The sequence below is a fragment of the Pagrus pagrus genome (assembly GCF_965226575.1).
Source record: "Pagrus pagrus genome assembly, chromosome: 5".
Lineage (NCBI taxonomy): Eukaryota > Metazoa > Chordata > Actinopteri > Spariformes > Sparidae > Pagrus > Pagrus pagrus.
In genome coordinates, this window is record NC_140189.1 from 30,015,709 (window position 1) to 30,034,109 (window position 18,401).

Sequence of the window (18,401 nt, forward strand, 5' to 3'; positions counted from 1 at the left end):
AGCAAGTTAGGTAGCCTGGTTGTGTATCTGAGAAACAAACTGGCCAGGACAAGAATACTCCCAGAGCTTCCTTCACAAAAGCCTCCCATCTTTCCCTGATGGAGGACTGGTCTACTGGACTGGAAAAGGCAAGAAGCAAACCAAGCATATCTGCTCTCGGTTCTCACATATGTGTACAAGTTCAAGTTGGTGCACACCCAGGCACACACACAAAAAACACTGATCTGAAACTACTCAATGCGTAAAAAACAACAAATACAATGAGCAGCCACCATCGCATTTCGAGCTCTCTCAAAGACACAAACACTGCAGCAAGCCTTGGTATCCCTAATTGGCACAGAGATCTGACTTGAGAGCATACATAGATGGGGTTCAAATGCAGTGGGGAAAGAAAGTGCTTGGTTTTAAGATAATTAACATTTCAATGAGAAAAAATGGTTTCTTTAAGTGTCACAAGATGAAAGTGGCTTGGCATCTATTGCCGGAGAGGCTAAATGAAGCTTGTGTGTGTAGATTAATTAAGGAGGGGGTGAAGAGAGATGACGCCTACTTACCTTTGCTCTGCGACGAGAAGCAGAGGGAGAGCTGAGCAAATAGGTCAGGATTCTCAAACTTCTCTTCTTTGACTTTGATCCAGAAGCAATTCTCTGCCATTTCCTGAGGCACTATCTGCAATGACACAAGGATTCCATTATCACCACAATCAGAGACCGCCATTCCACCAACCTGCCACTCAAAAAGTTCTTCTCACTGGAGATGCGGTTTGTGTGTGTGTTTTGTTCTGTACGTGGACACACACATGCCCTTGTAGCGTTCGAGTAGCGAACAACAACCACAAAAGACCAAAGAATTCAAAGCGATGATGGAATCACATAAATCTGACCACTTTAAATGATGATGCGTGGATAGACCCTGACTTTCAAGCTCTTGTTGACCTCTCTTGAGATGAATGAAATATGTGAATTTCAATTCACTCAGCAACCCTGCTTATGCACCCCTTCTTCCCAGACTTGAAACAGCAAAGCGCCCACACACACTGAGGTGACAGCAGACCACAGGGACGCTTATTCACCCCTACTCTTTTACCCCTTCTCAGTAGACGACAAAGAGTAGGAGGGTTCAGACAACAAGCCCCTATGTTGCAAATATTACAGGCCAATAATGTGACACTACTCTATGTCTGCTGTACATTGTGTTACATGTAAGTGCTATGGTGAGAGCTCTCCGTGTGACACTGTTGTGGCTTTTTTTAACCGAGGGCCTGGACTGGCAGTTAGCCTATTGCACTGCTGCCATTTACCTCCTCAAAACCACAGTAATTACATTCAGAAAGAGGTTTAAGTGAAACACTTATGCAATACAGACAGAGAGTTCCAGCCGATGCTGGGCAATCTTTCCCAAGGCCATATAGAAACAGGGATAAGTGTAGCACTGTTGCACAGACCTATAATGGTCACAATAGGTGCTTTAATGGGAGGCTTATGAAACGTTCAACATGAGCTAGTGTTGGTGTTGAGTGGAGATAACAAAGTGCCGCTGTGCTCTTATTTTCTCTCGTACGATCCACTCAGTCCTAGAAAGCGAAGCGGCCTATTTCATGTCCTAGGAAGCCTTATTCAGAGAAAGTGGTGAAACGGCAAATTGTGATGTAGCAGAAAATTCAACTACTACTGCTACTACTAATAACAATAATAATAAAATGAAAATAATTTTAAAAGATAATGCAGCATATAAAGCTAAAGCTCATGTTAGGAACTCCCTTTTATTTTCAACATGATGAATCAAGCAGAACAGCACATCAGTGACAACAACTACGGCTCCACTAACGAAATCATCAACCAATTTTGTTCTACGCCGCCAGCCTCATCATCATCCTGTAACGCTAACTGTGATTATCATTTTGCTGTTTTTAACTGAGAACCAAAACACTTTCTTGCCAAATTCAAGCTTCATGGAGAAAATCACTGCAATTAAGAATTGCTCATAAAGTTACGAGGAGATGGAGAAGAACTTAACTCTTGATTGAAGGAGACAGCTTCAGTACAAGAATCTGCTCCTGAATTAAAACAGAAACTTGCCCGAAAACTTTTCCCCTCAAATTGTATTAATAACAAAAATAACAATCCAAAATTAATTTCTTTCAATCATCAACTAACTGATTGATTTCCCTACAGCTTCTTAGACAAAGCTATTTTCTAAAACCAACTGACATTTTTCCCAAATTCTGTAATGATACATTTCCAGTATCAGAGTAAGTATCATCAAAAGCCAGTTTAAAATGCATTCTGACTTTGATCTAAGTCCACCTCTGCATGGAGCCACATTTAAACATCCCTGCATAGTGTGATACAGTGAGCGTGCTGATGTTATGAGACAAATTAGATCATCCGCCTCTCCCTCGATCCATTCCCTGCAACCTTTTTAAAATATGTTTTCAGTCATTTAGCAGATGTTTGCTCATCATAGTAAACAGCTCTCTACAGACTGGCACTCACGTCCCTTTTAAAAAAGGGCAATTTAGACCGTAGCTCCTGACCATTCTCAAACCTTAGCATTCATGGTAAAATAACTGAAAAAAATGTTTATCACCACTTGCATAGCTATTTTGTAAGTATGACAAATACCAGTCCAGTCTCGATCTCACCTGAGCGCTATAATGCCTCATCTTTACGTTCTTCTCAGCTATCAAAGCTACGCTGATGACACTTTAGATTCACTGCTCAGCTGCCTGAAGGAAATCAATCTGATGTCACAAAACATCTTGCAGCTGAACAAAGAAACGACTCTAGACTCTTCTAGCGCTGGGTGGCTCCAGGGCCAAGTCAAGAACTTGGGAGGTACTTCTGATAAAACACATCAGCAAAGTAGTCTACAGTCACCTCAAAAATATTTCAAGAGCAGCAAGCGACAAAGGACAAACACACTAAGGACCGCCAATAGGCTGAATATATAGCTGAAATGTTTCGGTGATTTTTTAGGGCAATTCCAATTCCTTCACATTTTCTTCACTTAACATTCAGCCTGGCATTCAGAATAAAGATGTCGTCTGTCATTTGAACTAATGCGCTAAAGTCGAGCTTGCTTGCAGTTATTTCCTTCATCCCATTGCATCCATGCTGCTTTTTGTTCTGCCATCCCCATATAGTTACGGGTATGCTTAATAAACGCATTTTTTTTTCATGGGGGGATGCATATATAATATGCAAGTTTGTGTGTCTGTGTGTGTGCTGTTTGTTTGTTTGTTTTGGCAGTTGGACGGTCCCATACTTAATCTTCACTAATAATTTTCTCTGGCAATCACTGACACACAAATTTAGAAGCACATGCAGGGGGGAAATAGCCCGAGCTGATTTAAAATGCATTCAGCACTTAAACAAAGTTGGAATTTCCCCGTGAAGCCCTGAGCTGATTTACTTCCATACGAGTGCTTTGTTGACTAAAAATGCACTGCCACCACATCTGTTGCTTGACTAAAAGTGTCTAGTTCTATTCATTTTAAAGCTGCCCCTCAATATGTCAACCTAGTTAAAGTAATGTCATGTATACAGCACCCTCCCTTGTGAAACCCCATTGTCTAACAATAACTGCTTACCATATGTGTCCACAATTATGTAATAGTCATTTTTTCTCCCATCAAATCTGTCAGACATGTGTGGGGTATTGGACAGAGAGAATGTAAGTATCTTTTCTTCCCCTTTCTTTCTTTATACAACCAAATCATAGTTGATCCTGGTCCTTTCATGCTTCCATCTGCTGCACATGGAAAAAACAAAGGACTCTTGTCCCACCTAATCAACACAAGGGACAGAGGTCTTTTCCTCAGGTTGTTATGAATTTCATTTGCATCATCAAACTACACTTCCTGTGGTGGCAAGGTTAATGCTCCTGCACATGAACCTGTTTCTGCACACTTTGCAGACAATGGGCACTTGCATGTGACTGCATGCACACAAATCCCACATGTACAACCACATAGATAATTCACAAGAAAATAACTAATAATATTATCAATATTAAGGCACAAACAAATATGTTCCTTACTGCTGGATCACAATATTAATAACATTTCTTACTGCCCAGGAAACTCCCACACAGAGTGAAACATTTGCATATGTGGCATTTCAAAGAGTCCTTGAGGTGGTACTGTATATGTAACATGCTGCTTACAATGCAAGCGTCAACGCTGTCGTGCATTTCCACATTTCTTTCTCTAATTTATGTGGGTCATTCAGTGGCCTTTTGTCATATAAATAATGATACCAAATTATCCCCATTTTGTTACTTTAAAAACTACAATGACCATATTCTATTGTATGTCTGTCCAGATTGATATAGTATACGTATGTAGTGAACACTTTCAAAGAATTCAGTAAGAGGTATCGTTGTTTTTGTTTTGTTTTCTTTGGCGGGAAATTGATTTTTTGAAAGATGTGATTCCAACGAATAATATCCAGTGAGAAACATGCCTACTTCACTTTGAGACTATTTTTACAGAGGAGCATAGAGGACTGATAGAGAGCTTCATTACATTGTGCAATGACAATCCCCTGGAGCTCAGTATCAGTATAACAAATGAGCAGTGGTGGACTACAATGCTTTAAATATGGATGTTGCTGAAAATTTGGTGCTTCACACACATCTTCAACCCGCAGCTGAGAAGATCTAGGTCGGTTCCTGAGTCATAGCACTGAATGATGGCCAGAAAAGTGCTTTTTTTATGATGTCACAGTGAAGCTGACCTTTAACCTTTGGATATAAAATGACATCACTTCATTATGTTATCATAATTAGCATATGAATTATTGAGTTATGGCTTAAAACATATTTTGTGAGGTCACAGTGATTTGGAACGCTGACAAGCAAGTCCTAATCGCTTCATCCTTGAGTCCAAGTGACATTTGTGCCTGAGGTAATGAAATTATCTCGAGGTGTTCCTGAGAAACCTAGAAACGACAACCTAGAAAGCTCAAAATGCATAAACATGCTGAAAACATGAACAGGTACCTATATAACAGCCCACAGCATATTGAAATATTTGTTTTTACTCCATAGCTTCATCTCATCAAAACCATTAAATATAATGTGCAACACCAAAATGGTGTCAAAAGAAATTGTCTGATGTTTGATTGGCTGTCAGTAATTGAAGACTAAAAACGCAAGGTCATACAAGCATTGGCAAAGAACCACAAATTAATGCTAAGAGCTCCCGAGGCAATGGGTGAATTAGCTATGGTAAAATAGAGCCCACATGCACAAAAACAACCTATTGAAACTGCACTCAAATGTGATGGAATAGTACACAACCCAGTCTTCATTCAATTATGCAAAGAATGAGCAAATCCAAGGACATTCAAGCAATGAAAATTGTTCACTGTTAAATCATTTGAAATGGTTGCTGAGTGCGGAATAGTGTCAGTGACTCCATTGTTGCTTGACTAAATTTAGAGTGTGTTTGAATAGAGCCTTTTTTGATAAGAAACTTCAACTCTGCGTCCTCTTTTTGTGTACGGTGTCATCAGAAATCCTTCAAATCCAAAGCTAAATGTTTGCATGATGGTAAAAAGATTTAATAATATTCTAGCGTGCAATAATATCTCCATTACAGTCTGCAATCACCACTATGTTTAGTGAACATGAGACTATATGTCGTGTTAGAGTGAATAAAAGCTCAGGCTACCATACCTTGGTCCAGTTGACCCTCTTCATCACAGTGTCTGGCTTGTAGACTTTCTTAGGCTCCAGTCCATAAGGCAGCTTGATGACAGGCAATGCAGGAGGTGGCGGAGGCCCACCTGGGCCCCCGAAGAAAGGTGGAGGAGGTGGGGGCCCACAACCAGGGGGTGGCGGGGGAGGTGGAGGTCCTCCACCTGGGGGCGGAGGTGGTGGAGGTGGCGGTGGGATGCCAGCGTGGCCAGGGAGGGGAGGGGGAGGGGGAGGAGGGGGAGGACAGCCACCAGGTGGAGGTGGGGGAGGAGGTGGTGGAGGAGGAGGGGGAGCTGCTGCACCACCTGGTAAGGGTGGTGGAGGTGGTGCTCCGGGCGCAGTTGGACCCGCTGCAATCTGTAAGTAGAGGGTAGCCATATTAATGATGCCTCACATCAACCAAGACTCTTCAAGACTTGTTTTTATTGTATTGTTGTCTAATGATTGATTAGTGTTTCTGTTTATTGTAGATTTTTCATATTTGTTGTATTTCCCAAATCATGTTATCTTAATTTGTATTGTTTGTTTGTTTGTTTGGTTTCATTTTGGGGTTTTTTCGCTGTTAGAGAGGAGAAGGTCTGTCGATCAAATCTGTTTTACTCCCTGCACAACAAGATCTTATTGACTCGCGATGAGCTTTGACTGAGGGCAGAAAGTTGGGTGTGTATGTCAATAACAGTCAACCAGCTCGCTTCATCGTTTCATGGACCATCTTGAGAGTTGCTTGCAAGTTCAGACAACATGAGGAGGTGATGTCCTCCGCTATTTTCATGACTTTGCGATCCAAATAGATCATGATCACAAGTTTACCAACACTTTTTGTGGAAAAGTTTGAAAAGTTGACCGTAGATCCTTCAAGAAGGAAAAGTGAGATGCAACATTTTCTTCTTCTTACTCTATACATATCTGAAGAGCTACACTGGGCACCAAAATCTTTATATCATAATCATTTGATCAGATATTATTCATATTAATCATTGCTGTGTTGTCTCATTTCATTAATTATTTTGTAATTTTACACAGTATCTTTTAATAGAAAGTCCTTGTAGAGCTGCCAGTAGAAGAAAACATGCATGCATGTACTGAGCTGCATCAGTAATGCACAGAATTGTGTTTAGTGACAGTTTTACACTTTCCACATCAAGACATAATGTATTTATTCAGAGAAACATGAATTTTTAAAGTTGAGCTACTACGCTTCAATCAATCAACAGTGATTCATGTTTTTTTCTATATTTACTGTAACTTATAGCAGTGACAGGAGTAGTAGTAGCTGGGATATACTGTACATGTGTAAAATTGTCTTCACCCTCATATATTTCTTATCATGCCTGTTTCAGAATCGACTGAGGCAAAAATAAAAAAAATATATTTTCATAAACAAGGAAACTGGTGCTGTTTGTAAAAAGCAATGGCTCCCTAAAGCAATTCTAGGATATGTCCAAGTAATGGGACTTGACATAACATTTGTGTACATTATATATGAGACCATGACTTCTGCAACTCACGTTCACATCATGTGAAATTTATCCGAAAATGTTCGTTGCAGTTGGTTTATACATTGCCATTGGAGGTAGAAGTCATACTTAGACCAATGATGTTGATTTTAGAACAAGACTGTAACAAAATGCTGCTTCATATGGAGAGCTGTGAATTGGCAAGGTCGGCCTCTTGCCTCTGGAATATTAATCCACATGGATATGTATGTAAATACTATGCAAAATGTTGGAGTAAACCTGTGATCGACTACTGTTTTAATATACAAAAGATAAGAATGTTTCTTTCCCATCAACTGTTGTCACGAGCCCTCACAATGGCAGGCTATTACACAGTAGACAGGGTTGTAATTAGACCTGAGACTGATAAGACAAACTCCTCTTTCAGTCCTTTGACATCTCTGCACTATAACATATACCACATACACAGGTAGTCTGTGATAGTCAGTGATAACGCCAATAGAAAAATGTTCAAGAGAGAAAAAACGTATGCAAATACAACAATTACAGACACCCAAGCCGAGACGGGGGTTTGATCTTTGAAGCTGATTAGACGTCGGCTCTTACCAAAAAGCATTTTCACTTGCACTTCTCATTTCCAAAACCAATTCCACACTATGCCCTTTTTTTTTTCCTTCAGTCACTTGATTGTGTCCGTGACTGTGATTGGCTTCATATTTAAAGACATTACGTTGTGTTTCATTACATAATGGCATTGGCAGATTGTTTATTAGGGCCAAAATTAAAAAGGTGTTCTGCGAGGAGCTTCTTACACGGATCGCCCAGAGCCCTTTAGTGGAAACTCACTTCCAATGATTACATGTCTGTCAATCTCGAAGCCCTCTGTGGCCCGTTTCCTCTTTTAAGATTAATATGAGAGAATGGAAGCAAATTAGCTGCTAAATTAGAGCGCAGTTGTTTCCATACTGAAGGGCCCTCCGAGTCTTCATCTCTCTCTCTACCTCACTCTCTGATACCCCCAATAATAACAAGCCCAATAATAGGCCCAGTTTTTCACAGAACCCTTGGGATCCAATACCACAGCCACTGGCTTCTTCTTCTTCCTTAGATACCAAAACAAATATCTAAAAAAAGAGATCCTTAAAATGTAGATTGTGCATTTTGAATGAAATGATAATGGCTATTTCATAATAAAATCATATGGGACAACATCAGATGTAATGTTCTGCATTTAGATTTCTTGGTATAAGTGGGTATGTTTTGCATATGTGTATGTACCGTATATGAAAACATATCTATCTATACAGACAAACAGAAAGAACAGATATTGTACATTTTACAGCAAAGGACCCTTCTTAATTATTTTCTCATGGTATGCCTTAATTTCTAAAATGTATATTATCATCCAGCATGTTTTAAGATCACGTTTCTCACCAGGTCCCCTTGAATCTTTTTTCACCTGATGTTACTATTGCAGAACCCATCTGGAGTCCTGTCCAAACTAAAAGATGGGGCTAATATGAAATCTAACCTATCCAATTTGGATTCATAGTCTTCTGGACTCGACGGGGAGGTCAGCATGGCAGGTAATTAACTCTGAATGCAATGTGATTAAATCTATGCCCCAATCTCATCTCTGATGGAGGAATTCAATCACTGTGTGTTTACTTATGAAAATTGCATTAAACAAGCAGGAAATGTGTGTAGTTAAAAACCACTATAGAGTTGAACATAGCTTCCAACTGTTAACAAGCTTAATGGAATAAAGGTCTTAAATGATTGTCTTTTTGAACCACGGTATCTACTTTAGTTGATTAGTAATTTCAAGAGACGAAACCAGTCGCCAGGATAAAATGTTGGCAGTTAGTGTTTATACTTATATATATATTTTTTTATCTGTCCGAGAGAACGACGCTACCCACGATCAGTTAAGTAGTGGACAATCTGCCCTCGCTCTTTCCCTCCTGTCTACGGCCAATCACATATGTACTGCAGACAGAGAGAGAGAGAGAGACGCTCTCTGTTACTAGATCGTTCCTGTAAATGCAGCCAAGAATCGTGCCAAGCCAGACACCACGGTTAAAGACTGTGTGCTTGTGGCAACCGGGTGTTTTTCACCAGATCTCTGAACATCTTTAGCCATTTTTGTGCTGATGAAAACAAACATTTTAAGCCGAAACATGATCTTTTTCTAACCCTAACCAGTTTTTTTGTGTGTGTGTGTGTGTGTGTGTGTGTGTGTGTGTGTGTGTGTGTGTGTGCCTAAACCTTACAAGATCATAACCACAGCACTGACACAACATTAAAATGTTAGTTTAACCTAAAGAAATGTCATGTTTCTACATATACACGGTTTGCAGAAACGTACATTGCCAACATGTATTCTGGCGGGTTGTACAATACATTCCACCAGATGCAATATTAAATAGTAAATTTCTACTAAATACATGAACATTTTTAGTTTGAGATTTGTTCGTGCAAATGAAGAGGCATTACATGTCAGTTCACGTCAAACTTAACTTAAATTTAGAGATAATTCAAAACATAGCTTTACAATTGAATAATATGGAGTGGGGGGAAGCATGCAGAGATCAGTCCATGATCAGTTTCATAATTCATTCCAACCAATAATTTGAAGAACCACAATCCAGTCCCGTTAATACACAACTCCGATTCTCAGGTAATTAAATGTGAGATTATGTCGAGGGCCGTGCATGCAGAGAGGACACCCACCTTGGCTTCAGATTCCCTGATGAGTCTCTGAGCCTCTTTGAGCTTGTCTTTTTCAATAGTTAACTGTGCAGATACAACACACACACACACACGCACGCACACACCACAGGAATCCACAACAGACACAAAGGGCAACAGAGAGGCACAAATGGGGGTGTGTTAGATAGACAGAGAAGAAGAAGAACACTAGTGCACAAGAACAGGTACAATACTCACACCAAACACAAAAGAGCTGGAAAAAGAGGCGAGCAGGGGAAAGAGGATGTCCCTTACACAGTTAATGGCAATGGTAGTACAGTGTTATATTCCCATTTTGTCTGAATGAGCTATTTGATGTGCAAAAGGCAGAGTGTACTGTACTTCTACACCTAAAACAAGATGTAATCTATCTTCAAAAGAACATCAGAGCAAGGCATTGACTGCAGCATGAAAGGAACAAAGCGCAGCATCTCTGACAGTTGGTACACCTTCAAAACCCTTCTTCCATTTCCATTTCTATTTTTTTTTTCTTTCAGTTATGGCGTTGCAAAATACATTTCAACTTAACACTCTTAGATGTGATGGGCATTGATTTCACTCTGCAGTCTTTGTTTTTAAAAATGTACCCATTTTGCTTTGATATTCACTCTGTGCGACCTTACCAAAAGAAGGAGGATGGTAACATATTCCACAGCAACTGAAACGTAATATTTTTCCGGAGTCATTCCTACAGAACACATCTTACTATGGACTTTAGAGAACTAAATATTTAATGTGGATAATGGAAAGGAAGATGGAAACTTTTTAATGGGGTGACTTAAAAAAGAACTTTCATTTCGCAGGAATTTTAGAAAATGGTAGTAAAGTGCAATATTTAAAGCAGAGCGAAGTTATATTCGATCTTTCATCCTTAGGGATTAAAAGTTAGAGGCTCTCAGTTTTGACAACAAGCCAGAGTGAATTTTAGAAGGTATGTGTCAGAATGCTTTGCTTCCGGCTCTTTTGACCACCATTTTCTGTTGAGCTATTAATGTAAGGATACATGTAGAAGATGACAGTGAATTTACCAGTGCATTTTTTAGGCTTGACAATTGAATCAGCTCTATCTCACGACAGCAGGAGCACATTATAAGAATGACGAAATTGTGAGTTTCGGAGTCATTATCAGTTGTGTCAAATTCTGTAATCAGCCAGGGCGGAAGGCAGCCTGGCAGTAAAAGAGAGAGAAAGTGGTCCACTACACCTCCAGCTCCTCTCGGGGGCCAAGCTGGGTCAGCTACAAGACCGCTAAGTTGTTAAAACCTATTAATGGGATGGCGCAGAGTGCTCCAATGTACCACTGCTACACTGCTACATTATTCATCACATTCAGAGCCGATTCAGTGAAAAGCTTCCGTTTTTACCCTGAATGGGTGCAAGCAAAGGTTTGGGGAAGGGTGGATGATTTCCACTTGTTGTGATTTCTGTGTCCTTTTGTCGATGTTTACAGGCAGAACCTCCACTCAACTCAATTGGTGGGATTATCAAACAGACACATCAAACAGGCTGCTTGTTACAATGCCAAAGTTCCCCAGCGAAAAGACTCTCATTAGACATGTCGGTTCACAAACAAGGTGAAGAGAGGCAACTTGGGCGTGCACGTGTTTTGATATCTGACAGGAATTCTGTCTCGGAGATGAAAGGTTTAGGGTTAGCTCCCACTCCATTCATATTCTGCAAGACAGCGGCGATAGCGCACAGCAGCTTTGATGGACAAACTGAATGTGTGTCCTCACAATGATTTAAAGGTTCTGCGCTCTCACAGTTAATGGCTTTCTACAGTGCTGTGTCAAATGTGGATTAGGTTGCAAAACACACTCTTTCAGCCGAGTCGCCCTCAAGTAGCAAGAATCACAATCGACTGAGAGGATGACTCTGTTGTTTTGTTCATTTGCTTGGGGTACCAATTGAATGGTCAATGTGAATACCTGCTTAAAAATAAGAAAAAGGAGATAACTCTGAATTGCTTTTTGCATACTTTAAGATTTCTTTAAAAACTTGAGCGCTGAGAGCCCAAATATCAACTCTTAATTAAAATTAAAAATTATTCAAGGCCACTGAAAATTAACTAAAGCTTAAACACATTCCTAGTTAAGTTTATTCATGCTCGACAGTAAGCGTAGCCCTATTGTGCATGTACTTAATGTACTGTATTTACTATATGTCCTGTCAGGATGCATTGGGGATATGCTGAAGTCCTGATGGCCACATTCATGCAACTATGCCCCAAACAAATTACACGTTTCCCTGCTGATGTTAATGCATGTTGGTGTGCTGCTCTCCAGCAGTAACTGCACTCTGAAGGAGCATTCAGACAAACAGAGGAAGAGAGAGCTTGACTCTCAGGGGCGCCTCTGCTCCACACTACCTGTTAATGCACACAGCCAGTCATTCTTCAAAAGACAGAGACCTGCCAGGGGAGGGTGGGAGGGAGGTGTGTTATAGGGAAGAAAACAGTTGGAAATACAACATAAAAAGCTAAAGACAAGGGAAGGAGGGCAAGCTGAGGTAATGCAGCCTGATGCATTCATTTCTGACAGGAGGCGGAAGGAGACTGCAAGGGCGGAAAAGTGCAAACGGGATGAGATGAGTTTCAGCTTCTGATGGTGTCATTAAACTAGGCGGACAGTGGAAGAAAAGCGGGTAACAAGTGGTGATACAGAACAATGAAGTGCGGGAGTGAGACCTACACACAAGTTAAGTTTTAAGGATTAAAAAACTTTGTGTGGCTTTGTCCAGGACAACAGCCAAAGCTTGCGCTGAAAAGCAGCATTTGTTCTGGACTTAAGAATGATAGCTAGAGGACTGAAGTATCTGAGAAAACTCCCAGCAATGCTTGGACCACAAATGCAGGTGCAGTTTAACAGACTGGGAGTGCCAACATGCTCCAAGCAACCAGAGATGAATGTTTGAAAGAAAAAGCAATCTTTGATGTAAATGCAGCTATACCATCTTTCAATCCAGGTCTATATTAAATTCCCTAAGCAGGAAGGCAAACTGCCCTTTACTCCCAAGACAGTACTAAAGTGTTTGAAATTGGGTTAAGGGGGAAATAGCAGTCATTTTCTCTGCTCAAAATGGACAGTTTTGCCTGGAAAGAAATGATGTGCAGGCCTGGAAAAGAAATGCAATCCATCTCTGTGATGATAGAATTACATAGGGAAAGCTTCAATAGAGCAATTCTCCCATAAAAAGACCTACAACTTAAGAAGGAGATTGACCCTTTATTAAATCAAACGTTCTTGCATCGATGAGAACTCCCACTTACAGCAGCAGCACATCTGTAAGTGGGGTGGAAAGGTATCCATCTGACCAAATCAGCCCTTTTTCTAGTGGGTGCCATTACTTCTCAATGCTATGATCTTAAGGCAAAGACTTTTTATTCTGCATGAGATGTTTTTTACTTTAAAAAACTGATTAAAGGGCTGCTGGACATGTTTTTCCAATACCATCTTCCTCATACTTTTTTGGAAAACATATGATATAAAAGTTCTCTGGGGGAACGTAACACTATTTTGCAGAGTAGTGGGATTTGTCTTCATGGATTTACCTGGGACTCCAGGGCCTGGATCTTCCCCTCCAGCTCTTTGATTCTCTCTTCCTTCTTTTGAGACTCGGCCTGGGCCTCCTGCCGTGCACTGAACTCCTCATCAAACTGCAAGAGAAGAGACAGGAGTATGTCTATGTGCACCTAACAAACACTTGTATAAACAAACACACACACAGGTTGGTGAGCGGCACGGTGTCTCCAGAGAGTGGCCACAGGGCACATCAGCAGACACCAAAACACGCTGTCTTACACTCTGTGGCCGATTTCTATTCATAGCTCTCGTGGCCCTAGAGCCCCGATGTCCTTTGTCTTCGTTTCAGGCCTGGCTTTCATGTATGTTGATAGATCTAACCTTTGCAGAAACCAAGCCATGTCGCTACAATGATATCACCGGCCCAGCAGGGTGCATGGCGGGCTGGTGGGGCAGGACTCTTAAGGAGAAAACATATCCAGGACCCCCTTGGTGTCCTCAGACAGTGGTAGTCAGGCTCCTTGAGATACATTTAAATATTATACGTAATACGCTGGAGGTAAGGTTTTAAATTGGCAGTAATTTTAGATCTCTCAAATAAATTAATATACAACCGGAAAATTAAGCAAATAACTAATCAATTTAATTAAAATGAAATGTAAGATAAAGAGAGACCCTCAAAGGGCCGGCTTAAAATGCAGAACTGTGTTAAAATAGCCTTCATATAACTTAAGTCTGCCCCAGCTCTGTGCACAAATAAGTATACATCAGAACATCGGCATCGATTCTTGTAATGCTGATACGGATCATGTAGCGTCACAGCCAGGTATTGATCAGGGCATGGAAAATCAATAGCTTGCCTGGGAGCTCGGGGGAAGAAAAAACTTTCCTGATGGGAGCCGGCCAACCGACGGGCCCTGCCGGAGTGATTAATGCCTCACCTTTTTGGAGTACTCTGCAGCCTTCTGCTCTGTCTCTTCAACTTTGGCTTTATCCACACACTGATCTGCAAGACAAGACAGTCACAGTCATGAGATACTTCAAAAAGCAAGTCTGGCTGTTTTATTGTTGTATATTAGAGTGCATGTGATTAGCAACATTTCTTAAACAATCTGTTCAGGCTCAGGAGATGCTTACAACTTAAGATGGTCTTGACATGTAATAATCACTTTTTTATTGGCCATTTGTGAGCGGATTGTAACATGACATGTAACATTAGACCTTCTCCTCTCTCGGCTTGCTATACAAGTCCATGGATGACTTGTTACATTACATTGTTTGATGATTCTGGGCTGTGAATGTCTTCGTGAAGGACAGTTTTAGCCCTACGAGGGAAATAGTTTAGGGCACACCTGATTTAAAGAATCATTCTATGTATTAATAAATGGAATACTTAATTTATTTTGTGAACTACATATGTTTCCTTTCCATTACAGGGTGCACTATGTAGTTTTTGGGAAGACATTTTGATTTCCACGCTTAAACAAACTAAATAAACAAACTTTCATGACTGAATAAACCAAATATACAAACTGACCTTAAACACCACCACACTTTCATACTGTTTTACTTTGTTTATATTTGCAGGACCCTGCCACCTTTCTTGCTTCAAACAGTGTTCTGGGGACCTTCTTATCCACCGAGAACAGCTTGTTTATTCAGTTATGGGAAAAATAAATATTTCTGAGTTTGTATTACTGCCTTATTAATAGTCAATATTACCATTCTGAGTTTCTGAATTTCTTTTCCAAAACTGCACGGTGCGCACTTTGAAAGGATGTTTGAAAACAAAACTATACAAATAATTAAATTAATGTAAGAAACTTGTCAGGGAAAATGTTTCGAAAAAACGAGAAGAAATCTTAAATGAGCAGCTTTGGTTAATGATGCAACTGCTGTGTTGACCGCGGGGATGAGGGGAAAATAAGAGAAGGGACACAGATGATATGCTGAAATACTGCCTCACATACAGTGAAGTCCGTCATACTGTGCAACTCTTGGCTCATGTAGATGCGCTCATCATTTTTGCTTTCTCTTGTTTTTACTCTCCTTTCACTGAAAAATGAATAATTACCTAAAAACTGTAAATTGTTATCTATTGCTAAAGGTATCTGACTTAAACAACAGAAAAATCAGTCAAAGCTTAAAGTACAGAACTAAATCTGTGTCTTTGTATTTTTTATTTTTTTTAATTACCAATTCTACTTCATTTTCTTTCAATTAAAGTTTCAAAATGTTTGTGCATTTCAGCTCAGTTTTATTCGAGTGTAATTAAAAACCCCATGTTTAATAATTCCGCTAGATAAATCATTCGGAGGACAATGTATAAGCAAGTTTTCAGTGTAAATTATTGTGAGATCACACATAACGCAACACATTGTTTTCCTCTGAGAAATAATATTTCTTATTTGGAAACAACACCCTAATGTGAATGTGAAAAAAGAGAAAAAAAAAAAAAAACAGGAAAAACAACATGCGGTTGTGCCATCTCATTCCACATGTCTTTTATGTGAACTTAACAAAACACATCATTGGTGGCTTTTTTTTTATTTATTTTTTTTTTTGGATGTTTTTTTTGATTAAGTCACAGTAAAGTTAGTGAGAAAACTTATTTAATACTACAGCAGTCCTGTGGGGATAGGTTTAGAAACTTTTAATGACCCTTTGTTGACAAGTCACAGAACTGTTACTGACACAACAGAGAGAGACAAAGTAGTGTTATTTATTTATTTTCGCAGTTTGAGAAAGATTCTCCATTAGCAATGCAGCGCAAATGGATGTTTGTTTGTTTTTTATGTTTCCAGGAACATGGCTGAAAAAACACTCAAACTGCAGAAAGAGACGTTTAAAATGATGAATTGGCTGAATTAATTTTGCCAGATATATCCATTATTTGTCAATAATTAGATGACCCTATCTTACATGTCAAGCCACGGCAGCTGTTTGTCAGAAGAACCTGGAAGGATAATCAGAATGACTGGGAGGTATCAAAGCATTTTTAGCAACATCAGTGATATACCTCCTGCAGCACATGATTTACAGAGAAAGAGGAACTGATTTTCAGGATGATTTCATTGCATATGGGTCTTAAAGACCGGTATTAGACATTTTAAAGTTTTGCCAACACCTGTTAAATTAATGAGTGAGTAAATACGAAGCGACTCAAAAAGTACCAATCAGATGAGTGAAGTCCACGTCCAATCTTTTGCTGTAGCCAAAGTCGGGGTCCATCCCATTGCGATGCAGGACCACCTGAGACACGCATTCTTCTATCACCTTGTAATACTGAGGCCTGAGGGGTCAGAAAACATAAAACAGAACAATTAGACAAGCCACAGCAAGATATGAGTGACACAAACTCTACAAGGCTAATTAACCACAAATTATTCCCTTATCCAAGCTGGAGGTCACAAAATGCCATGTCAAAAAGGGTGCTGCTGGAGAAAATAGGCACCCTATTAAATTTGATCACTTGCTTCACCCCGATCATGAAATTAACAGATTAATGGGCACACAGAACCCAAGTCAGTCCGTCCATTTCAAGGTGACAGACGGTAACCAAGGCTGCGCTTGCCCTCTTGCCTAATTTGCAATCATCTTTGCCAATTAGAGCAACCATAAAAACTGAAATGTAAATCTAATCACTGTAATGTGTGTAATTGAAAGCACAATGACCGAGAAAACATGTCAGCCAGTTAGGAGTGTGACTGAGTCCTCGGTGTTGTCGAGCACGGTGTCTGAATCAGCCTGAGAGTCGCATTCCGCCACACAGGTTGGTGTGTGACCTTTTCTCAGTAACATTATCAACTTTAATTGCAACTGACATTTAGCAAATACAATGCCAGCTGAAGCTGAGCTCCCAAACTGAGATATAATTATTTTCTAAGCTTGACAAAAGCAGAAGTTGATGTTTAAATTTCGCAACAGAAAAAAATAAATAAATAAAATCCTCCAAAGACCCCGGTTCCATTTGTTGTAAATTGGAAATTGAGATTTGAACTGAGGTAATAGACCCTTAATGATGCTCACAAATAATGCCCTTAAACAAAATGTAAAAGAACAATCACAGGTGCAACTCCAGGCAAAAGTGCATGTGGGTGTGACCAATTAATTGTCACCATTTAAATGAACATCTGGAGGATTCAGGTAGAGCGCTATGAAATCTAGAGTAGGGGTGGAGTGGAATGAATACAATACTAAGAGAAGGAATGTAGTATCAGCAGCTGAGACAAGGACAGCCCTCTGATTCAATAATCACATCAACTCCCTTCATCTATTCATCTTTCATCAACAGTTTTCTAGTGCAAACAGAGTAGATATACTGTATACTGTATATACTAACAGTACAACAGTTCAAATGTGCTTCCAGTGGCAACTGATGTTCCTTTAAATTGCAGAAATGCTGTTCCTATTTCAGAAAACATTGTATCTTTGCAAATTCCTGTATAGCGAATATGCTGTAGTTAAATGCCCTTTTAGCTTCTTGAACTTGTCCAATAGATTGATATCATCATAATTGAAATTCAGAGATTCAGAGAAGATTTTTATGACAACTTTGATGCAGATAAGGACCTCAAAGTCTGATCAAAGCCTGCCCGTCAGACGGCTCTGCATGAAAGCCTGAAGGAGAGGGAGCGCTAATGTATCTAAGATGTAGTAACTGATGCGAGCAGGCAGAGCTGTGAACAAAGTGTCTGCTGTCAGGTGGGTTAATTTTTGTGCAATACTAAAAAAAAACAAAAAAAAACCTAAATCTGAGAATGTGTTGATATAAAAAGGAAGAACTTGCTATTTAAAGATATTATTATTTAAAGCGTAATGAAGTTCATTTCCAAGGCTTTAACTCTAACTGTTGGATGTGGCTGTGTTCTGTTGGTACCTTGTGGGTGGACAGGCCATATCATGTTATGAACAGAAATATGAAAGAACACAAAATTCTGAGCCAAAGCAAATAAGAATAAATCAGCAT

At 39.8% G+C, this 18,401-nt stretch overlaps 1 protein-coding gene across 8 annotated transcripts in view; it reads right to left on the reverse strand.

The window, feature by feature from the left end:
- diaph2 (diaphanous-related formin 2) overlaps window positions 1–18,401 on the reverse strand; it is a 397,495-nt gene that overhangs the window by 240,067 nt on the left and 139,027 nt on the right. For 6 of the 8 annotated variants that reach the window (XM_084353751.1, XM_084353750.1, XM_084353752.1 and 3 more), the window contains 6 exons: window positions 16,606–16,724; window positions 14,374–14,438; window positions 13,462–13,566; window positions 9,894–9,956; window positions 5,683–6,060; window positions 555–669 (listed from right to left, as the gene is read on the reverse strand). In XM_084353751.1, the coding sequence (XP_084209877.1) occupies window positions 555–669; window positions 5,683–6,060; window positions 9,894–9,956; window positions 13,462–13,566; window positions 14,374–14,438; window positions 16,606–16,724 (845 nt within the window). The remainder of the gene's footprint in view (window positions 1–554; window positions 670–5,682; window positions 6,061–9,893; window positions 9,957–13,461; window positions 13,567–14,373; window positions 14,439–16,605; window positions 16,725–18,401) is intronic. The other 2 variants (XM_084353753.1, XM_084353755.1) reach the window with 1 other exon arrangement.